Source organism: Portunus trituberculatus, chromosome 48 (genome assembly GCF_017591435.1).
Source record: "Portunus trituberculatus isolate SZX2019 chromosome 48, ASM1759143v1, whole genome shotgun sequence".
NCBI lineage: Eukaryota > Metazoa > Arthropoda > Malacostraca > Decapoda > Portunidae > Portunus > Portunus trituberculatus.
The window spans coordinates 7,863,753-7,885,379 of record NC_059302.1 but is presented as its reverse complement, the minus strand read 5'-3'; the positions used below and the strand labels follow the sequence as shown (position 1 = coordinate 7,885,379).

At 41.8% G+C, this 21,627-nt stretch overlaps 1 protein-coding gene and 1 long non-coding RNA gene across 7 annotated transcripts in view; one reads left to right on the top strand and one right to left on the bottom strand.

The window, feature by feature from the left end:
• Positions 1-2,052: 2,052 nt before the first annotated feature.
• The window catches only part of LOC123498554 (netrin receptor UNC5C-like), a 397,723-nt gene continuing 378,148 nt past the window's right edge, over positions 2,053-21,627 (bottom strand). For 3 of the 6 annotated variants that reach the window (XM_045245754.1, XM_045245756.1, XM_045245755.1), the window contains 12 exons: positions 19,639-19,803; positions 15,334-15,387; positions 12,431-12,472; positions 11,117-11,266; positions 10,311-10,772; positions 9,299-9,543; positions 8,719-9,006; positions 7,578-7,749; positions 7,196-7,341; positions 6,695-6,914; positions 6,240-6,402; positions 2,053-5,634 (listed from right to left, as the gene is read on the bottom strand). In XM_045245754.1, coding sequence (XP_045101689.1) covers positions 5,463-5,634; positions 6,240-6,402; positions 6,695-6,914; positions 7,196-7,341; positions 7,578-7,749; positions 8,719-9,006; positions 9,299-9,543; positions 10,311-10,772; positions 11,117-11,266; positions 12,431-12,472; positions 15,334-15,387; positions 19,639-19,803 — 2,279 coding nt within the window. In that variant the 3' untranslated portion in view covers positions 2,053-5,462. The remainder of the gene's footprint in view (positions 5,635-6,239; positions 6,403-6,694; positions 6,915-7,195; positions 7,342-7,577; positions 7,750-8,718; positions 9,007-9,298; positions 9,544-10,310; positions 10,773-11,116; positions 11,267-12,430; positions 12,473-15,333; positions 15,388-19,638; positions 19,804-21,627) is intronic. The other 3 variants (XM_045245758.1, XM_045245757.1, XM_045245759.1) reach the window with 3 other exon arrangements.
• LOC123498557 lies at positions 5,631-9,080 on the top strand. Its single transcript, XR_006672715.1, has 4 exons — positions 5,631-5,767; positions 6,233-7,776; positions 8,254-8,311; positions 8,689-9,080. It is a non-coding gene; the product is annotated as an uncharacterized LOC123498557 (long non-coding RNA).

Genomic DNA, 21,627 nt, shown 5'->3' with positions numbered 1-21,627 from the left:
CAGTACTGTACTCCCAGTTTTTAAAGCTTTAGGATTCCACTTTTTCCACTCTAAAACATGGGAAGGAATTTAAACATTGATCATGAACAAGGAAGAACCTAAGTTACATTGAGACGAGATACATCATGTCTTTGTGAAGTAATCTAATGTAAAAAAATTTTTATAAAGTCTTTTATATGGATTTCACTGCTTTGAGGCATAAAATGGTACCAAAGCTGTATTGTCCATCTTCTAATGCTAGGGAAGTTGAGGCCAAGAATGTGTAAGAATATAGAATCCTTGGTTGGGACCATAGGCGTGTGTATTTACCTAGCCTTTCCACTAGCTATTACATAATTTATTACCAGTGGTATAGACATGAGCATCCATCCAGCTCAGGTTGCCAACACTGGCTGATTGTTTATTTATAAACAGAAAGAACTAAGAAATGTTTAAAAGTACAGAAAAGGACAGTTTTGCCATTTTGTTTTTAATGAAAAGAAAAGATGCTCAAGGATTAGATTTAGCTTATGATTCACCAGTTGAATAGCATTACAACATTGGCTACTCTGCCCGAAAAAATTGCATCTAGCCCAAACTTCAGTCCCCATGGCTTGTACGTGTATGGTCGGGACAGACCCATGACCACCTATGGACCTTTGTTATCTCATGCATCTTGACTGGTGAATGTCACAGTGGCATGATGTGGTTTGATCTTGGGTGTGGTTGTCTTGCAGTGAATTTGTCTCTTCCATAGATCAGTTTCCCTGTGTATCTATAATGCTCCAAGCTGGACACCACAGCATCATCCTCTGAATTGGATTAATGAATGAGTAGATTGTAAGAATATCAGAAGGGATGAGCTGCAGGAGAATGGAACCTTTTCCTGTCTGGTCACTTAATCCAAACTTTCCAGTAATCATTTAACCTAATATGTATGATCTAAAGTTTTTTGGGTGGTGTCTTATCTTGGCTGCTCCATCACAAAGTATTTGCGTGCTGCATGGATGCAATTTGTTTAGAATGTGTCTAATCTCAGGCCAAGAGACAAAGTTTTCCATCTTAGTTTCTGACTAATACCGTTTAAAAGTTGGTTCTTTGTTACTCCATATGCTTAGCCCATCAGGTCCCTCTTGCTGGAAACACTTCTGATGGTCACCATAACATTTTGCATGTTAGCTTTGCTCTGATCAGAATTCTTTCAGTAGCAAGCTTAGTTTTTGTACACAGTATGAAATCACAGAGAGCTTTGTGTAAATATAAACAAGTTGTTATCTAGTAAAGAAATCATACTTTAGGTATAAAAAATGGGCTGAACATTGTCATGCAGTTGCATAACTCTCATAGACCATCATCTGTTCCTGGATCTTTTGCAGAGTACCAAAGTCATGGGATGGAGAACAGTCATTACAAAGGGGAAGGATATACTAGTGTATGTATATTGTCAAGTCATGTTGTGGGATTGTGTGGCTAGCTGTGCTGTGTCTGACTTCCTGCAGTATATTACAGTAATCCTTGAGAAATTCTCTCCAGTGTTGGCTAACTGGGCTAAGCGTGTGAGTGATGCATGTGTGAATGTGTGGTTTCTTTTGCTACATCACCCATTTGGGATTGTTGGCCTGGTGTAGCATAGTATATAGTTTTCAGGCTTCTCAGACTCCCTACTTTTCCAAACATACAGTATATACTTCCTATATAATGATTTCCATTTTCTCTCTAAGCTGAAGTTGCTGCTAAAAGGCTGCCTACTTAGGAGCTGAGGCACACTGTAGATCAGGACTTCCAAAAATGTATTGAGCACAAAAAATGAAGTGTCAAGTTAGAGTTGGAATGCTAAACATGTGCCACTTCTTGCTCCTTGATTTAAGGTCAAATGTTTTATAAAACGGACTTCATATCGAAGATAGCCACTGAAAATTTGATGAGTTTTCAGCCATACCTTTTCATATACAACTTTTATCATGAAAAATTGTTTTCTTCTAATGGATGGATGTGTTGACTTGTAAGAGGATAGACTAGTTGAGCCCTTTTCGTATATTTTGGTAAAATCATCTGATAAAGTAAAGTACAACATACATCAAAATTGCCTTTATTGTCTCTGTATATATGGCTTTATCCTCCACTGGAGTCTCACGGAAGAACGGCTTGTGTAACAGTGGAAGCACCAGCGAAACACACAAGACTCTGACCACGTCTTCAATTTATAATGTGCTAACATCATTGTCTTGGTTTAAAGAAAAAGTGCAATAAATAACATATACAGCCCATAAAAAAAAATTCATTTGTTTTGTGTACTGCACAATAATAAAAAGAATGCATTTTCAACATATCAATCACTGATTGATTTGCAAAATCATGATTTACAATAGAAAAGTACTGTGCTCTCAGTTAAGAGAAAAATATGAGCAATAAGCTTACAATATAGCTACATGAAAAGGAATGATCACTCCTATAAAAATTGGGACAAAAAAAATTAAGTGTAAGAAGCTAAGCATTGAAACAAAAGTAGGGCTGCAGTAAGCATGGTCAGAGCATGATGCGGGCTACATAGGACATTAAAATTATATAAGGGGGAAAAAACTTGCTGTAACAAAACTTGACCAGATTGTTTCAGGGTCACAGTTACAACTCTCTCTTTCCTAAGTTATTCTCTGAGACTCCAAGGAAGACTATTTACAAAAAAAGCTCTTCTCTATCTCTGTACATAGAAAATTCATATAAACAACATGGAAATCTTTTCTTTGACTATCAAACATGTTGCCTCAAATGTTTAATTTTGGTAAAAGGGGATGAAATTTATCCATTTGAATCAAACGAGGAAGACCATCTTACTCTCTCCACTTGTTAAGAGGTTTTCCCACTCATTCAGAAAATAAGGCAGCTAACTGGTCGTTCAATTGTGTCTCGTCACTTTTTTGCCCATATGTGTTTAAAGTCCTACTCACTGGGAGCTGACTCAACCAACATTTCCTTATTCAAGCATGGACTGAACACAAAGAAAGATATCACCAATAGCAATATTAATGTAAAATGTAAAATCTTTGGTACCCAGAGTAAATTGGATTCAAAAGTAACAAATATAAATTTCAATATTGATAGGAACACTATGAGAACTTTGTTTTGAAAGTTAAGGTCCATGCTCGCCCAGATTAAATGTGTTCCAGAGGCCTCCCAAGAAATGCAGAGTGCAAATATTTTGTCAAGATAATTTCCTTAGCTACTTAGTATCTTTGTTCCTTTTTCATGAGAAACTTCTTGAGAAACCTCGCGTGTTGTGTGGATGTACATGACACATAGTAGTAATGTACACATGTCATGTATAGAGGGCTGCTGCATAGCTGGACGGTGGTGGGATGCGCTGATGCCCCACACACACCACCACACGGCCCCTCACTCCCCATCCTAACTGGCCTCTTTCATTCAATTTACCATTTATGGGACTTATTACATATTAACTCTGGACCATAGTAATCAAATACAACATAATGCCTTCCTTTCCATGTGTCTGGTTAACTTCCATCTATGCAATCTGTTGAATACTGCTAACTTTCGCCTGACGCAACATACAAAATGAAGGTGAATGTCTTGTGATTTTATTTGGGACAGAAAATGTTCGCTAACACTCATTAGTATGCTGCTCTTATGAAGCACAACAGTATATAATTACTTTCCCTAAATAACTTCACTCATGCACATGTATATATATATATATATGTTACAGTACAGTAAAACATTTCCATTTTGTGAGTATGGAAGTTGTGCAATGACTATGGAGCAGTGTTGGTCCAGAGTGAAAGAGTGAGGATAATGTGAGAGTGTATGGGAACTATAGTGCCTCCCTTGTTGAGGTTCCTTCTGTGCTTGAAGTGTTTTATCATGACGAGGTTTCTCCAATGATTTTGCCGTAGTATTGCTCCCCATGATTTAATTGCTCCCCATGATTTAATTACTCTGCTAATAAAGTTAAATGGAACTGCCTCAGACATAAGAGACACAAAGTGTCACTTTTGGTACTTACACTATTAGTACTAAAGACAGCTTACGATGGGTTATGGTGTTGAAAACAGACCACCCTGTGAATAGTGTGTGTGCTAAGAGTGGGATCTGTGGTTCAGGGCACAAGACTGCCTGCCAGACACTCCTCACCTAGGCCTGAATCTTGACTTGTTGCAACACATCAGTCACAGCTTGAAAACCATCAGCAGGCCCAAAAATATTTAGTCTGTGTGGCCTCTGCTACATGAAGTTGTAGCTTTCAATACTTATTAAAAATTTTAAAAAAATGCTGACTGACAAGTTGATCCATGATAAAGGAAAACATTTGTTTCATCACCATGAGTAGCCTCAATGATACCATGAAAAAAAAGGGCAGTATACAATTAATGCACTTGATTATCAGATGACTGCAGCTGTGTCCTCTTCTTCCGAAATCATTGAGACATGAATCACCAGCTACCATCAACAGCAAACACGGCTGTTTCCATTCATCCCGAGCAGTGGCTTGCCCTGCCACCTCCGCTGCATTCACCATGTCTCTTAGAGTAATTTATGGCAATATCACACAATTTGTAAATAAATAAACTATACAACTTCCATGACTCAATATCTTATTATTATCAGCCCTCTTAATCCATTTTGAACAAAGTCTTTATCTATGTACAAAATTAGAAAGAATTGACCAAGATGATCATAACAATAGAGATGAGATGTGGCAGAGCCTTGCACCTCTTTCTTCTGCTTCTTCAGTTATAAATATCTTAAGGAGAGGTAACATCTACCAGGCTTGGTATCCTAAACAAACATGGACGAACTGACTTGAACACTTAATACAATCCAATTATAACAGCTACTTCTTTACCAATGTCATCTTCTAAAAAGTCTACACAACACAAGATCAGAAAGCTCGTGGTATTGTCAACTATCAGGCTTTTCTGAAGTCAGTCAATTGCTTCATGATGGTGTCTGTGTCCACTCGGTATGGCACAATTTGGGGCCACTGCAATGTTGAACACTTCAATTCACTGCAGCATTATTACTTAATTTCTTGTATATTGCACTCAAATACTCATTAGGCTCACCTTACTTTTCATGTGAACTCTTTCTTCGTATTTAGTTTTCAATAATGTGATGTTCACACTTGTTGAGCTGCATTGGTATATCAGGAAATGAGTTGCTACCCTTCTTAATGCACAAGTCTCAGCACACTGTAGAGGGCAAGTACAGGCACATATATGAACACAAAATGCACTCCAATTATGTAGTTTCCACAAAAACAGTACTGGACCAGAACTATCAACACAAATTTTCATGAGAAATTCACACACCTCATGCTCTAACTTTTATTAGTGAGAAATCTCACACAGTCATGAGAAAGGAACTTCTAGATCCAAGTGCTTATTTCTTATATCTTTTACAGGTTTACAGTGTCCCGTGGCACAAAGAAATGAACTGAGCACTATCTCCACTGATGGTCACCAACTCGCTCATATCCAAGCACCAGCGTGGCTCTCCAGGATGTGGGCAGCATCGGGCCGGCCCATCACCCGTAGCACATTCAGGAGGTCGGTGACTGCATTGGGTTCTCTGTGCCGAGCCTCCCACAGGTCCAAGATGTGCTCTGTGGGACTCTCCTTGCACGCAAAATAATTCAAGTACCTGCAAAATATTGTGTATTTCATAATCTTTATATTAAATTTTCTCAAGCTGGTGAGAGTAAGCTTAACAATCTGTTAAGCCCCTTATGTGAGCAACATTTCTCTAGTTAAAAGGAATGAAGTAGCCAAACTAGGTAAGTGTTTTTTTTTTTTTTTTGCTAAAACTTAAACTTTTTACTACAGAGGAATCTCAGTTCACAAACAATCTGTTCTATCACTTGGTTTGCAAAATGAAATATTCAGTATACAAAACCTAACCTAACCCTCTAAAAATGCTGAGTTAGTGCAAGCTTACTACTGGCTGAGAAGGTCTATGAGGGTGTTTGTGTGTTCACACCAAAATACCATTTGTAAATCTTTGCAAAAATTGTTTTTAAAAACTTATTAATGAAAGGTTCCATCCACATTAATGAAAGGTTCCATCCACTATATTCTTATTTTATCATCTCATGAAAGGTTCCATCCACTGTATTCTTATTCTATCATCTCATAACCAGTCTTGTCCATTAGTACTGCACATCTCACCACCCTCTCTGAAGAGCAAGAATGAGAAGATGAAAAGATCCATGTCTCTTTAGCTAGCTCCCTTTCCCTCTCAGGACCCACCTGTCCACATTCAGCCTGGCAGCCAGCATACGCCAGTCATTCCCCCGGGCATTTGGTGGGTCAAGGCAACGGCAGAGCTCCCACCGCAGCCTCTGTGGGAGGCGGAACACTCCAGGCTCGGGAGTCAGCTCCACCAGAGAGGAACAGCCACTGCTGGATGTCACTGGTACCAAGGAAGATTTCATTACAATGAGTCAATCAGTTGTATTATTAAGCTAACTGAGCTAGACCTGTAACAACAACATTAAATTTATTCTAATAGCTATACATTGAAATACTAGTTTATTTACTTATTTTGGTATCTGCTTCTTTTGTCTCTTCTGCATTGAAAGCATGCCTGAACGTTTTTTCCATATTGTATCCATCTTCACAAATGTTCTTTACTGTTATGTACCTTTAATAAGGAATCAGGTTCTCTAAGAGTGTCTATCAATATATAGGCATGACTTGTGTACCTGTGGAGGTTCTTGGAGCAAGGTGTGCTGGGGAGGCTGTCACCGGTGCATAGGGAAAATCAGAGTTGATTCTGATGACCTGCCGGTGAGTAGAAGATCCTTTCTGTTGTGCCACCATTCTGCAGGCCAGAGGAGCTGAGGATCCTTCAGTTCGCTCCAGAGTGAATGATATACTCACAGGATCACTCTTGGCACCCCACAGTTTCTCAAAGGAAATTTCCTGAGGAGAGAAGTAAATATTAATCAGTATTATACAAATGGGAAGAGTGCTTTAAACAAGCATTTTGCAGTTGCATCCACAAAAGATTGAAATCTTACCTTAGAAGATTACAATGAGTTAACACGAATGATAGTATGTATATATGATGTTAATCTAATTTGCAAGAATTTGGGTAAAACATTATTGATAATGTGAAATGCTGAAATACTGTGTTACCAAATACTTTTTTTTGTATTGATATACCCTAATCTAATTAATGGCTGAGTTAGATTTGTCCTAACCTTGTACTGGTGACCAGGTCTGATACGCCAGCCAGGGCCAAGGTCATCTAGTGTGAGGCACAGGTTGGCACCACAGTCCTGGAGAAGCATCATCTTTGGTTTGTCTAGAAGGGAGGCTCCTCGGCGCTTTTCCTGCTGCGTCACACCTGCATCAAAGTGCCATGACATCGATAATCCAGGATTGATCAAATAAGTACAATCTATAATTTTTAATGATCAATCTGATCTCAGATATATCTGAGATCAATCACAATAATACTGTCTGTTCAGTAAGCTCAAGCTTGTGCTACTGAAAGTCCTGCCAAGTGATGCTTTCTCAAATCACATGTAGCTAAATCGAAAATGACCAACTTTTCTTTGTTTAAAAAAAGAGTGGGCTTACAGGCGAGGGCTGCTGAGGTGTCTTGCATGACGTGAAGAGTGACGGTGAGAGTGCCAGCCGGAGTAGGGGGAGGGGCAGAGGTCACCACCTTCACCTGCTTAACGGCAGCATTTGATCCAGCACTCTCACCCACCAGCACAAACTTCTGCATCAATTCTGTCATCATGTGCACCTGTGAAAGATCCTAGTCTTAGTCCAAGTAAGTATATTGATGAAGACGGGTCCTAATCAAGGGCAGCTGATCTATTCATGTGACATCAATACTGTATATAATCTATGAATTATGGGTAATGCATGCTTTACATCAAATGATGCAAAATATAAAACCCTAGTCTGCCTATTTATAAACCAACTGATACTCCCATACAGGGTAGCCCTACAAGGTCTAGGCCAGGGATGGGCAAATTTTTCAGTGCAAGGGATACATAATATATTGATAAAACATAATTAATATCTAAAACATAAAATGAAAACATAATTAATATCTAAAACATAAAATGAAAGCCTTTTAAAGAAAAGCTACTCTCCTGTGTATATATGCACTTGGTAACTTTCTCAAAATTCCTAACATTTAGAGGGCCACATGCAACCCACGGGTCGTAGTTTTCCCATACCTACCTAGGCTAAGCCTTGTTAACCCCTAATGGAAAGTAAGTCTCCTGAACCACTGTTCTAGTACACTATGCACCCAGAAGTCCAACCACAGCTCAGCTGGGCATGCATCCACAGCAAAGGTCAGCAACTTATACTGGTTTACTCCTCCCCTTTCAATGAGACCTGTTCCTTACCCCAAGCCTGAAGCCACAGTAGATGCACTCTGTTAGAATTTATTCCATTGTATTCTCAAAGTAGCTCAATCCTGAAATATACCATATTTGATGGCTTATAAGACACATGGGATCTTAAGATGTTCGGTGGTAACCAACCACAAGTTTGGTTTTGTACAAGCAATGTCACTTACCAAATTTCTTCCTAACTGGTGTTATTTTATATAAATTACAAATAAGTGAGATGCAAACTAATTTTCTTAGACGGAAATAAATGCGCTTCTTTAAAGTGACAAATTAAGTCATAGGCATGAAAACATTTATAAGTGAAGTGCTCCTTCCAGAGTGACATGCAACACAGGTTCTTTCCCTACCTGAGCTCCATCAAGCTGAGTGAAGACTGGTGTGTCGATCCGTTCCTCTCCCATGGTGATCAGTCTTGTCCAGGGCTCCTCTCCACCACTGCTGTTGTTGGGTGGGGAGGAAGACGACCCTGATGATGTGGAAGAGGAGGTCTGTGTGTTGCTGATTTGTGTGGAAAAGATGTGGAGCTGCCATGTGGCATGCTGGAGGGAGGCACAGTGTTCAAAGGACAGCACAGCAGGCTTGAGGAGGGACCCGCCGCCCACCAGCCCACAGCACACCACGGGGCTCAGCAGTGTCTGCAAGGTCAAATGCTTATGTTTTTCACTCAGAACTGTTGTAAATTTTAATGTAATTACAAAACTTCACAATATTCAGAGTTTGAATTTGAAATACATCTGTGAGTTGTTGTTTTTAACATGGAGATGTTTCTAATCCAAAAAATGCTTTGCTATCAGTAAGAATGTATACAAGTTTATAGAATATCAACCAGATTAAGAAAGCTTTGAAACCTGGAGCAAATATTTGAGTCCAGAACATTTGATTGTGACCATCAAGATGATCAATGAATGCGTTGCTCTAAGAATTAACCTGTCTGTCGGTGAGAGCTGGAGTATTTCCTGCACTGGAGTCCACAGTCACATAGAACTGTTGACGAGCATCAGCAGGTAGGGCGCCACTGGGGATGGTCAATACTACTCCATACTCTGCTACTATGAGACGCCCTCCTGCTGAGGTCACTGTACCCCAGGCTGATCCTTCACACATTGTCACTTCCTTGGGTGGCTGACTCTCTCGGGCAGCTTCAGAGCAGGAGGCTGATGTTGGCCGAGAGCCTGTGATGGATTATCATAATGAAAACAGAATGTATGAATGATAAAATTCTTCAATTTAACACTATAGTTTTTGCTGTTGATGCTAATTGTGAGTTAACTGTAAAATATGGTATATACACAGTAAAACCTCAGCTCACGACCATAATTCCGGCAGGCGTTCATCCACTGGGTTGATATATTGACAAATATTTTTGGTCGTCTCCCGAATTGTTCGTCCTTACAGACGTTCATCAAGCGAGGTTTTACTGTATATGGTATAACTGGTGAGTCAGTAACACATATGAACCAAATGATGGGAGATAAATGTTGCTCTTTATCAAGATAAATGATAATATGCTAGACACAGACTGAACCTGCTCTAATAATTAATTTACTGAATAGATTCAACTGAGTGGTGTAGTGGATAAGGTGGTGAGTGTAGGATCGGGCAGACATCCAACATGTAGGTTTGAATCCCACCACAAACTGCTTTTAAGCCATTTGTCAAGTGGTTTAAAGAGATGTCACCATGACACCCAGGTTCTGGGTGTCATGGTGACATGTGTTTGAGTGCTGATATGGCCCTACAATGGGTACCACTATAAAATTGCCTGTGCCACTAATGGGTGGAAGCGTAACAGCACTTCCCACGTAAACTCTTCAAGTATATATAAATAAAAAGAAAGCATTAGTGTGCTGATCATTATCACTACTACCTTTTGTGATGATATTCAATGCAAAACTAATGCAGCCACAACATGGAATACTTGGTGACACACAGGACTCACTGGAGGTGGCATCACTGGAAAGCGAGGCAGGGGAGTCACTGCGAGGTGGCTTTTCCAGAGAGGACATGGGAGAATCAATACCTCGGCCTCCACTGTTACCCTCCACTGTGGGTGTAGCCAAGGCACGTGGGGGCAAGAGGTGACATGCCTCTGAAGGGGCAGGGGACTCGTGGGAGGGGCGGAGATGAGGAACATCGTAGTGATGCTCTGAGGCAGGGGTGACACTTCCAGAGGCCCCTCTTCCACTGGCAGGGGCTGAGTAGTGCTCCTCATACACTGACCCCACCAGGCCACCGTTTGATTTGTGGCCGCTGGAGACAGATGCTGGGTCGCTGTAGGCATGGTCATAGCAGAGAGGCAAGCCGGTGGGAGGCAGAGGCGCCATGCCAACTCCCTGGGTGAGGTCTGGTGCCAGGCCCTTCAACTTCTTTGTTGTGTCCGAGTAGAAGGGCATCGGGTAGTCTGTGGGAGACTCTTGGTGAGACAACGGGCAATAATGTAATGACAGCGTTACATTGTGTGAGATGCTGACTGCATAGTAACACATACACGACAATAACAGTAAAAATTATAATAGTAAAAAGAGAAAGGAAAGATGTGAGGAAATATAGCTTCCATAGCAAAGCAATTGGCTAATGGAATTCATTTACTGATGAAGTTGTTTGTTCAAGGATCATTCACAGCTTAAAAATAAATGTCAGTATTCACAGCTTAAGAAATAAATGCCATTAACCTAAAAAAGATGACATACTAGTTTGATTCAATCTGTAAAAATACAATTGGAGATGAACACATAGGAAACATACCTGATGCAGCAATTTCGTACATGGGTCCATCCTGACGGTCCTTACGGTTGAATTTCCTGAAGACCACCACCAGCAGTAGCAGCACCAGCGGCACCAGTACTGCCAGCACCACAATCAGTGTAATGTCCTGCTGCACTGCTGCTGCTGTTGCTGTGGAGGAAAAGGCTTCATGAGGCAGGATCCTGAAGACATAAATACTTCATATTGTATAATATTGAGATACACCATATATTTCCTACTTCTGTACAACTGGAGCCTCCCATCTTCATGCTCATGTGAATTGCCCCTACAAACTTCAGCAATCAACTCCTGCTGTTCATCTTTAATAGCCACACAAATAACATTAATTATCCTGACACTAGTTCAGGCACCAGAGGCAGACACCAGTGACCAGTCTGACACTCCAACCAAAAAGCACACCAGATTCATCTAAAAGACTGCCTATGGTTATTTTTAATCATTAAGACTGGCCCTTATAGCCCAGGTATTTCTTGACGGTGGTGCATTTTGACTGACTGCCTCACACTAAAGAAGTACTGATGATAAAGATCAATGATTGTAATAAATAATAATGCTGGTAAAATTACATACTAAATAATAATGGTAATAACAATAATGAATAATAACAATGATCGCTTGTCATGCTGTATTACTCTGTATACTAGTGTCGTATAAGGGTAACTCACACTCTTTTACCTGTATAAATTTCATTATTATTATTATTATTATTATTATATTAAAATAATTACTATTATCACCAATTATATTCCATTCAAATAAATGCAATGAAAGTCAAAACAAAGCGGGATGGCCAGGAACACTGCTGTAGGAATGTTCATGCAAGCAACTAACTGCATGAGCATTCTGAGAGAGAGAGAGAGAGAGAGAGAGAGAGAGATATGCTGGATGCCACACGCTGACAGTTGTATAATAATGATAATTGTAGTTTTAGTAATAGTTGTAGTAGCAGTAGTAGTAATAGTTGTCGTTGAAGTGGTAGTTGTAGACGTACTAGTAACTGTAGAAGTAGTAGTAGTAGTAGTAGTAGTAGTAATTGTAGAAGTAGTAGTAGTAGTAGTAGAAACGACGACAACACCAACAATGAATAACATACGACATGCCACTGACAAAATACATAGAGACCACGTTCTCATAACCACACCATACATATCCACAGCCTCGGGGGTCACAGCATGACGGGCAGGGAAAGGGTATGACACTATGACACCTAAATAATAGCACAAGATTTGTATAATAATGAGATAACATGAAAAGTAGTAATGTTTCTCTAATATTTGCCTGACGAGAACTTACCTTTGGCGTCCCAATTTCGACCGTGTGCAGTCCTAAGGGGGTCTATGGAGAGAATTTAGCACAAGAGCATTGTTTATATTGTCTACGAATAGGGGAAGTTATTATTTGTTCTCATAGTTTCACAGATGAGTCAGCACTGAAAGGATGGCAGCTAGAGCAATGTTAGGCAGGTCAGCACCATACACTCCCTTGGGTCTGATGTCTTTCACTCCAACATAAGCCACTTCAAGAACACAAGGATAAAATAATAGCTACAAAAAACTGAAATGAACACAAAGTAAAACACAAAGTCGATAGAATAAAACGAGGACTTTATAAATCTTCGAGGAAAAGAGAAAATTAAAAAAAATGCCTGTCTGATTTTTACTAACCTATTCATTTACCCTCCCTATTAATATCTGCCTTCCTATCTGCTCCCGCCTAAAGCACTGATGGCAGCGACCCTTCTCTTCACGCTCTGAGCATTACAATGTTATCTGACAGCGCGGCGAACTGTTGGAAGGAAGAATAGAGGAGGAGGGGAGGATAGTGAGAGAATAAAGTGTAGGGGATGGAGGAATGGAACTGGATGGGATGAGATGGCTGACGTATAGAGGGTAAGGAAATGACCACTTTCTTCCTTTCAACATTCTGCGTTATACAGTTTCTCTCTCTCTCTCTCTCTCTCTCTCTCTCTCTCTCTCTCTCTCTCTCTCTCTCTCTCTCACACACACACAAACACACACACAGTTTTTATCGCAAAAATACTAATGCCATCAACAAAAATAATATCTAATGCATTGTTAAATACAAAAACTGACACATAAAATATAAAAAATGAAAACATACTTTATAAAACAAAAACAAACCACACACATCACACAAAAAAATCTGGGGCCCCAGCCCACAACAATTATCTCAGAATATCAAACAGGAGTCACTGGAAAAGCTGATTCATCCATGAGAGAGAGAGAGAGAGAGAGAGAGAGAGAGAGAGAGAGAGAGAGAGAGAGAGAGTTGATTGAGATTCCTATAGATGCCAGGGAATGATTCTCTGAGGGGGAATAATTCTGTATGCAATTATTCCAAGTTCAAAGGGAGAGTGGAGTGAGGGAATGGCGAGGCGAGGCGAGGAAAGGGAGAGGAGGAAAGACGCACAGCAGACTGAAATAATGCAAGGAAAACAATGGGGAAATGTCACTCAAAGACTCGTAATGCTGATCAGAGAGGAATGTGAAATGGTTTGTGAAGTTGGTACTACTGATGTCGGAAAAAAAAAGAAAAGGGAACAAGGGGAAAAAAATAGAGCAGAACGCGATGTAACTATGATTTGTGATCGGATTCCCCCCTCCATCTCTCTCTCTCTCTCTCTCTCTCTCTCTCTCTCTCTCTCTCTCTCTCTCTCTCTATTGGTAACATATTTGTCCCTTGTTCCCGCGAGTATGACAAAATATTCTTTCCCTTTGCGCTTTAGTTTGATATTTCTTGTGTGTACGAATTTGTTGTGTTTTTTTGGGATGTTTCCAGCGAGAAGAATTTCGCCACAAGTTTGAGATATATTTTCCCAACGTCGACAAATGGTGAAGCTAAGAAAAAAAAAAAAAAAAGACGACTGTGAGGTGCAAGTTTCGCGGAAAGCGTTACTGAAAAAATAGGAGAGAGAGAGAGAGAGAGAGAGAGAGAGAGAGAGAGAGAGAGAGAGAGAGAGAGAGAGAGAGAGACTTGCTGACTTTATTATAATGAAGACATACTAAGAGTAAAACAAATACTTTAAAAAAAAGAATGTGCCAACTTACAATGTCATTCCAAATAATGAAGTCGACGATTAACAGTATCATTCACAAATAACGAAGCAAGTCGACGATCAGAGAGAAAGCCAATTTAATTTCGAAGATGCATTGATACTCTCTTTATTCTTCACAACTTCCTCTTAAAGTTTTACAAGACTGTCATAAAATACAAAAAAAATAAATAAATAAATAAATAAATAATGATAAAAATAAATAAATAAAAACATGAATTTGTGTCTTACCATTTTTCCTTCTTTCTCATTCCTTAGTATTTCCTCATAACGTTACACGCCCAGTCTCACTCACACCGTTCTGTTACCTCATACACTGAACTATGTGATGACACACAAGTACTAAAGATCCCAGGCCTTCAATCATGTAGATAAGGCAAGGTTGGCGAGGACTTAGATGACTCACACCGGAGAAAAATGCATAAACAAATATATATTTTGAAACCGATATCACAGCGGGCGAGTGACTTTTATGGAATATGAGAGAGAGAGAGAGAGAGAGAGAGAGAGAGAGAGAGAGAGAGAGAGAGAGAGAGAGAAACACTTTTATCGTTTCACCATAAGTTACACATTAAACATGAATTTAGAAGATGAGGAGAACACAGATCGAGGCGGAGAGGGTTTGAGTACAGAGTTAAATGAGAGAGTACGAAGAAACCATATACAGGGAAACAGAAGAACAGCAAAGAGTGTGGATTGGAGACTCTTAATCATAATGGGAGTAGGGAGAGGGAAGTAGGGAGACAGACAGGTTTGACTTGGGGTGACTCATACTGGAAATGGGAAGAAGTGTGCAGGAAGTTTGGGATGGGAACACTCAACTTAACAAGTGTTATTGGAGAGATGGAGGAAAGGAGGGAACGAAAGGAACGATAGGCAGAACAAAATGCATCAGGTGGTCCTATTATATCTAGTCAAGTCATGCTAACCTGTCCACTGGATGTCACCAACTCTTAAGGCAAAGTTTGAAAAGAAAACCAAAACTCCGGAGGCACAAGTTTCATCTTTAGGACGGACATCTGCACGGTGAAGGAATTAACCATCAATTCCTCCTGCGGGACATTCAAGGGGACAGGTTAGCTCCTCCTCATTCCCATACAAGGAACCGATGAAGCGCCCTTACCTTCCTCGGTGGTGCTTTTGTCACCGTACATCCTGCCGGAGGGTCCTCGGCCATCTGCAAAAGGAAGGAACAAGAATTAGTCCCATGTCTGGTGGCGGCCGCGGCAGTGCGTCACACATGCACTGCCCCGCTGCGTCAACACGACCACGTACACGCACATGCCCTCACGCCCTCACCCATTCTTTCCTTATTAAGATCCCAGGCGCCCCAAACAAGGCTTACTGGTAATGGAAAAGGGCTCAGAGGGCTTCCTGCGGCGTCAGCAGGTAAAAGAAAAAAGCAGGTGTCCCGTACAAGCGCCGCCGCGTGACTTATGAGAAGCTAACGACTCTAGACACCTCGAGTTACCGCACCATGAACGGTCCTTGGTTCTCTTCGCTCCCTTACAACCCTAGACTGGCCCACCCCTCCTCGCCTAGTCCAAACCCTTACCTCTGTCACAATCCTTCCTCTGTCCTTCTCAATCCCCCTCCATTAACCCTGTTACACTTCTTTACCCAACCTTTCGTAAACGATTCCCTTCTCTCTCTTCTTCCTTTATGATGTGACCATTTCTTTAACTCTATCTTCGTTATCTATCCTCAAGTATCTATATTTTACTTTTCTACGTTTTTCTTCTCTCCTTATCTTCATCCGTACTAACAAGCTTTCTTTTTTTTCAGTCTCCCTTACATCTCATACTCTCAGTTGCCCTTCACTACTTTTCTCCCTTCTAAAGCCATCACTAACTGGCGACCCGTCAATGTCTGTATCCAGGGGCGCGTCCTCAACGGAGCCTCCTAAATCGGTCCGGTCGTGGCGCAGCGCAAGGACCGCGATGGAGCCGTGACGCGGGACAGTCCTGCTATGGGGACGTCCCGCGGCGGCCTTAAAGCCACACATATATGGGGGCGAGAGGGGCCGAGAGGGACAGGAAGGAGTGATAGGGACTAGGAGGAACGTCAACGCCCTTCCCTTTTCGCTCTCATGGACGGGATAATGATCAGACTGAGATAGTTCAGGCCCCGTGGATATGTACACAAACACAAACACACACACACACACACACACACACACACACACACACACACACACACACACACACACTTGACTGGCTCAGATTAAAATTACTCGAGTGGGACCCCGTTTACTAACTTCTAAATTAATATGTGATGGGAACATAAAAAATGCAATGTCTATAAAGGAACAATTAGAAAACAACTTAATGAAAGAGAGAGGATAGAAAAGAGTAATCGATACAGAGCAGGTATGAAAAAAAAGAACAAGAACGAAAAAAAAAGTGACAGGTGAAGTGAAAAGCGAATTGTAATTAATCTGATTAGGCCTACTATAAAGGAAGTAGGAGGAAAAAAAATAGTCATTATAGAAGAAAAAGGCACGGGGCAAGAGAGAGAGAGCAAAAAAAAAAAAAAAATGATAGGACGAACTGGATATCAAGAAAAGAAGAGGAAAGTCAGAATTTACTAATGAAATCGCTGATGCTATAAGGGAAGCAGAGAATATGAAAAAAAGTAATTATAGACGAGAGGTGATAGAGGAAAAAAAAAAAATCTGATACCTAGAAAGAGGAGTGGCCAACATAGAAAAATATGCAACCAAATCCTCATGAAAAAAGAACTACATAACGTAATTGAAAACATGGAAATGCACGTTACTTAAGTGAATGCCTAAGGGGAAGGAAAGGTAAGGAAGGAAGGAAGGTGAGGAGGGAGGGAAGGACAGAGGAAGGACAGGTAGAGGTCCTCCGTCACACCTTGTTAGCACCTGACGGGGCAGGGTGTGTGGGAGGAGACTCGGCGCCTTAATACGAGCGCTGGCCGACACGTAATGACAGAGGGAGGAGGAGAGGAGGAGGAGGAGGAGGAGGAGGAGGAGGAGGAGGAGGAGGAGGATTAAGCAGACGGTGGGGGCAGAGATTAAGGAGGAAAAAGAGGAGAAGAGGAGGAGAAAAAGGAGAAATGTGCTTCAGAAAACTAAACAATGAAAGAAGGATGAAACAAGAAGAGAAGAGGATGTAATATATGAAAATTAAGGATGAAGGAAAGAAATATAAAAATCCAAAGGATCTAAGCAATAAAATACAGTTCCATCATATCTCTCTCTCTCTCTCTCTCTCTCTCTCTCTCTCTCTCTCTCTCTCTCTCTCTCTCTCTCTCTCTCTCTCTCTCTCCATACACACACTAACAAGCCGAGCCGCCACCTCCCGATAGACGCACAACACATCCATCACCACCTTCCTTTCTCAACGGGGCGTCCATACCGGGCCTACAGAGAGAGAGAGAGAGAGAGAGAGAGAGAGAGAGAGAGAGAGACGGAAAGATTTTACCTCCTCCTCTGTATACATATGTCTCGAGTGTATTTTCTGATCCGTACATATGCAATTCTTTGAGGTGATAAGGTAATAAAAACGCCAAACCTAAATAAAATAAAAATAATAAAAAAAAAATATGAGCCGAGTTATTCATTCGAGAACGTAGAGATGCTGAAATAGGCGTGACGTATAGAAGCACGAGCGCCGGCAGAAAGAAGAAGAAAGGCTAAGTAAGAAGCTACTTTGCTAATATAAGCGTGGAGTTTATTCCCAGATACCGAGTAAGAAGTATTTTTTATGTCCTCCCTCTATATAATCATGCGAAATCTCTTACCTATTAGATCTACACACACACACACACACACACACACACACACACACACACACACACACACACACACACGCACACACACACACCACACAAGCACGTACGGACACACACACACGGCGAGGCAAATGGGCAAGCCTCTTAATGTGTGGCCCCTGTTCACCTAGCAGTAAATAGGTACGGGATGTAACTCGAGGGGTTGTGGCCTCGCTTTCCCGGTGTGTGGAGTGTGGTGTGGTCTCAGTCCTACTCGAAGATCGGTCTATGAGCTCTGAGCTCGCTCCGTAATGGGGAAGACTGGCTGGGTGACCAACAGACGACCGAGGTGAATTACACACACACACACACACACACACACACACACACACACACACACACACACACACACACACACACACACAGGCACGCACGGACACACACACACACACACACACACACACACACACACACACACACACACACACACACACACACACACACACACACACACACACACGTCCCGCCACTAATCCTGCGTCTCGGAGTCTCCTTGATCCATGCCCGGAGGATCTTAAACAAGTCCGGTCTTTTGTCTTTCGTAATTCGAAGTGACAAACTGACATGACTTTAAATGACTGATGAACGCAAGTGATGGATGGCCGAGTCTCGAGAGATTTCATTTGGTTGAGTAGCGAGGAGGGAGTGAGAGGATTCCCGATTGCCTGGCGTGACTGGCGGACAAACACAGTGATTCGTCAGTGATTTCGTAATAGAAGTGCAATTGCTCGGTGATTGATTGCTGCGCCGAAGGAGAAAAGGAACAATTCATTCGTAAATTGAAATGCTCTGGGTGTCTATGAATTACTAAGACACCTTTGGTTCACTCTGCGATGAGGATGCTCAAACGAAAGAAACGAAGGGAGAAGGTAAACTAGGATATGCCTTCACTTTTAGCAACCAATCTCTTACTGAAACATCGCCAAGAACAACTGAAGGATTGATAAACATGCTACCAGACCCAGGGATGAAGATAACTAGCTAACTGACCCTTCAAAAGACTAGCACCCAGGAATGACGGATAGGTGCTTGAGGGAAGAGTGAGGGAAGGCTAAGGAAGACCCATCAACTCCAAGACAGACTGGCTGACAGGCATCCCGCACGGCCACCTCGGAGTCCGCATCACTAATTGGCACTCTGAGGGGATGAGTGATACAGCGATGACTGACTGGCTAATTGGCACCCTTGGAGTCCTATCATCCTACCATCCTATCACCATCATGAACATAAACAAATAATAACTACAATAGAAAACTACAACAAAAAGACTGTTTTATAGAACTAAACATTCTGAAACACTTTTACGCCGCACCTCCAGTGTATTCAAAAGGTGCTAATTGAGAATACATAGAATTCTAAGAATGCTTTTAGGGTTATAGTGACAGATTAACAAGATCTCTAAACCATCAATGGGAAAAACACTCTTGGGAAATCGGCTTGTCATCTCTGTGGCCTTTCAAAATAGTCGTGATGAAAGCAAAACGTTTCAGATTACAAACCACACTCACACTACGACATACACTGACTGGCACGCGTGGGATCTTAATATCCTACTGCCTGTCACCAGCGCGGGTAGGAGCAGAAGGACATCACACAAGGGAGGCTGCGTCATACTCATACTCATACTCACTACGACACATCCCGCCGGTGCAGTTGGCAGAAGTGAAGTCGTCTCCAGGGCAATAATGACCCCCGTGCAGAGGCGCAGGGGACGAACATGACCTCTGGCGGTGGTGGCGACAGTCGGGGCCACACGTCGACCAGGAGGACCATGATGCCCAGGCCCCGTTCACCGCTGGGGGGGGAGGCGAGCACCGGAACACAGAATTAGTCACTCACTACCACAGGGACAGGTGAGGGCAGGTAGGGGTAGGGGAGGATGGGCGGCAAGGGGCGGCACGGTGATGGGTTGGGAAGAGGCGTTGGGTGGACAAACAAAGGGCACGGCAACAGGATGACTCACAGAGGAAAGGAATTTAATGGTGACCTCAGCCGGGTGTTACTGTGGCCGGCTGAAGGGGACGCGTTTGTTATACAGAGCTGGCTGACAATAGCGAGATTCGTGGTTTTCGACAAGATCCGAGCCAAAAATGCAAAAGAAAATGTCACTATCATCTCCGTTGTCTGTCTCCTAATCTGCATGTTTTTCTTTTTCTTCCTTTCTTTATCTCTCTTTCCACTTTTATAGTCGTGTGAAATGTGAACGTTCCTAGAATCTCTCTCTCTCTCTCTCTCTCTCTCTCTCTCTCTCTCTCTCTCTCTCTCTCTCTCTCTCTCTCTCTTTTCTCTCTCTCTCTCTCTCTCTCTCTCTCTCTCTCTCTCTCTCTCTCTCTCTCTCTCTCTCTCTCTCTCTCTCTCAACACTCCTGTCTCCTCAACACTTGCCTAGCGGTGACCGAGGCGATGCGTCACTGCCTGCGAATTTACACTCTGCTTTTGAACCGCGTCGAAGCAGTAAATAAAACTTTACAACACCCACGTCACGAGTCTCTAAATTGGGAGACTTTATAGCTTTTGGATCACTCAAAAAAAGAAAGTCTTGGACAACAGAATCAAATTAGTTTACAACCCGGAGATATGGAGAGAACATAGCTATCCACTTCTTTCCCTGGGTACTTCGTCACGAGCGCAGTGAGGGATGCTGGACGCGCCACAACATCTCGCCACGAAAACAAACGAGGGAGTTTTAAGGTTTCTGCAGTGGGCCTCGGGAGTCTCATTACTCAGTGTCGTATGTAATAAAGTTTTGAAGAAAGGAGAGGGAGAGTGTCCTAAACAAAGAGAGTCCTTTTAAAACTCTTGCCATTATCTGCAAATCAAGAGGCAAATATTTCGCTCGCTGCAGTCTGGGAACGAACTGCGTCCTCTATTCCTAACGGTCTCTCTTTACTTTGGACGAATAGTTCCTCTTATATACGACAATCACTTTTCTTAATTGACATTTTTGTGACTGTACATTAAAAGTAACACGTACACACATGGAAACACATAAAACAATAAAAGAGACAATTTACAACACACAGGTTTGACGCTCACACACACACACACACACACACACACACACACACACACACACACACACACACACACACACACACACACACACAAAGGTAACATAAGTCAAGGGAGAACAAGGCAAGCCATCAAAGGGAAGCAGGTGAGAAAAACTAAGCATGAGGTGCGTGGGGCAGGTGAGGGTGTGGAGAGGTGAGAGCGAGGTGGTGCTGGGCGGGTGTTGGGCAAGTGAGGGGGAGGAGATGCATGACAAGGACAAACAGACAGACATACATCTGACCTCAAACCTCTTCGAAGCGAGTCTTATCATTATTATTATTATCATTATTATCATTACTATCATTATTATCATTATCATTATCATTATTAATTTCATCATTACTACAACTATACTGACTTTAATGAGACTCGCTTAAGACGATGGTTTGAATGCCATAAGCTTGGTGCCGATTCTGTTCCGTGAATAAAGCGAGAGAGAAGCGATAATTTACTGATATAAGAACAACAAGAGTCAGGGAGATAACCTTCCCTTGCTGCGAAGACCAAGAGGGAAAATAACACTGAAGACTGATTCACATTATAAAATCACGTTGTAAACTGATAAA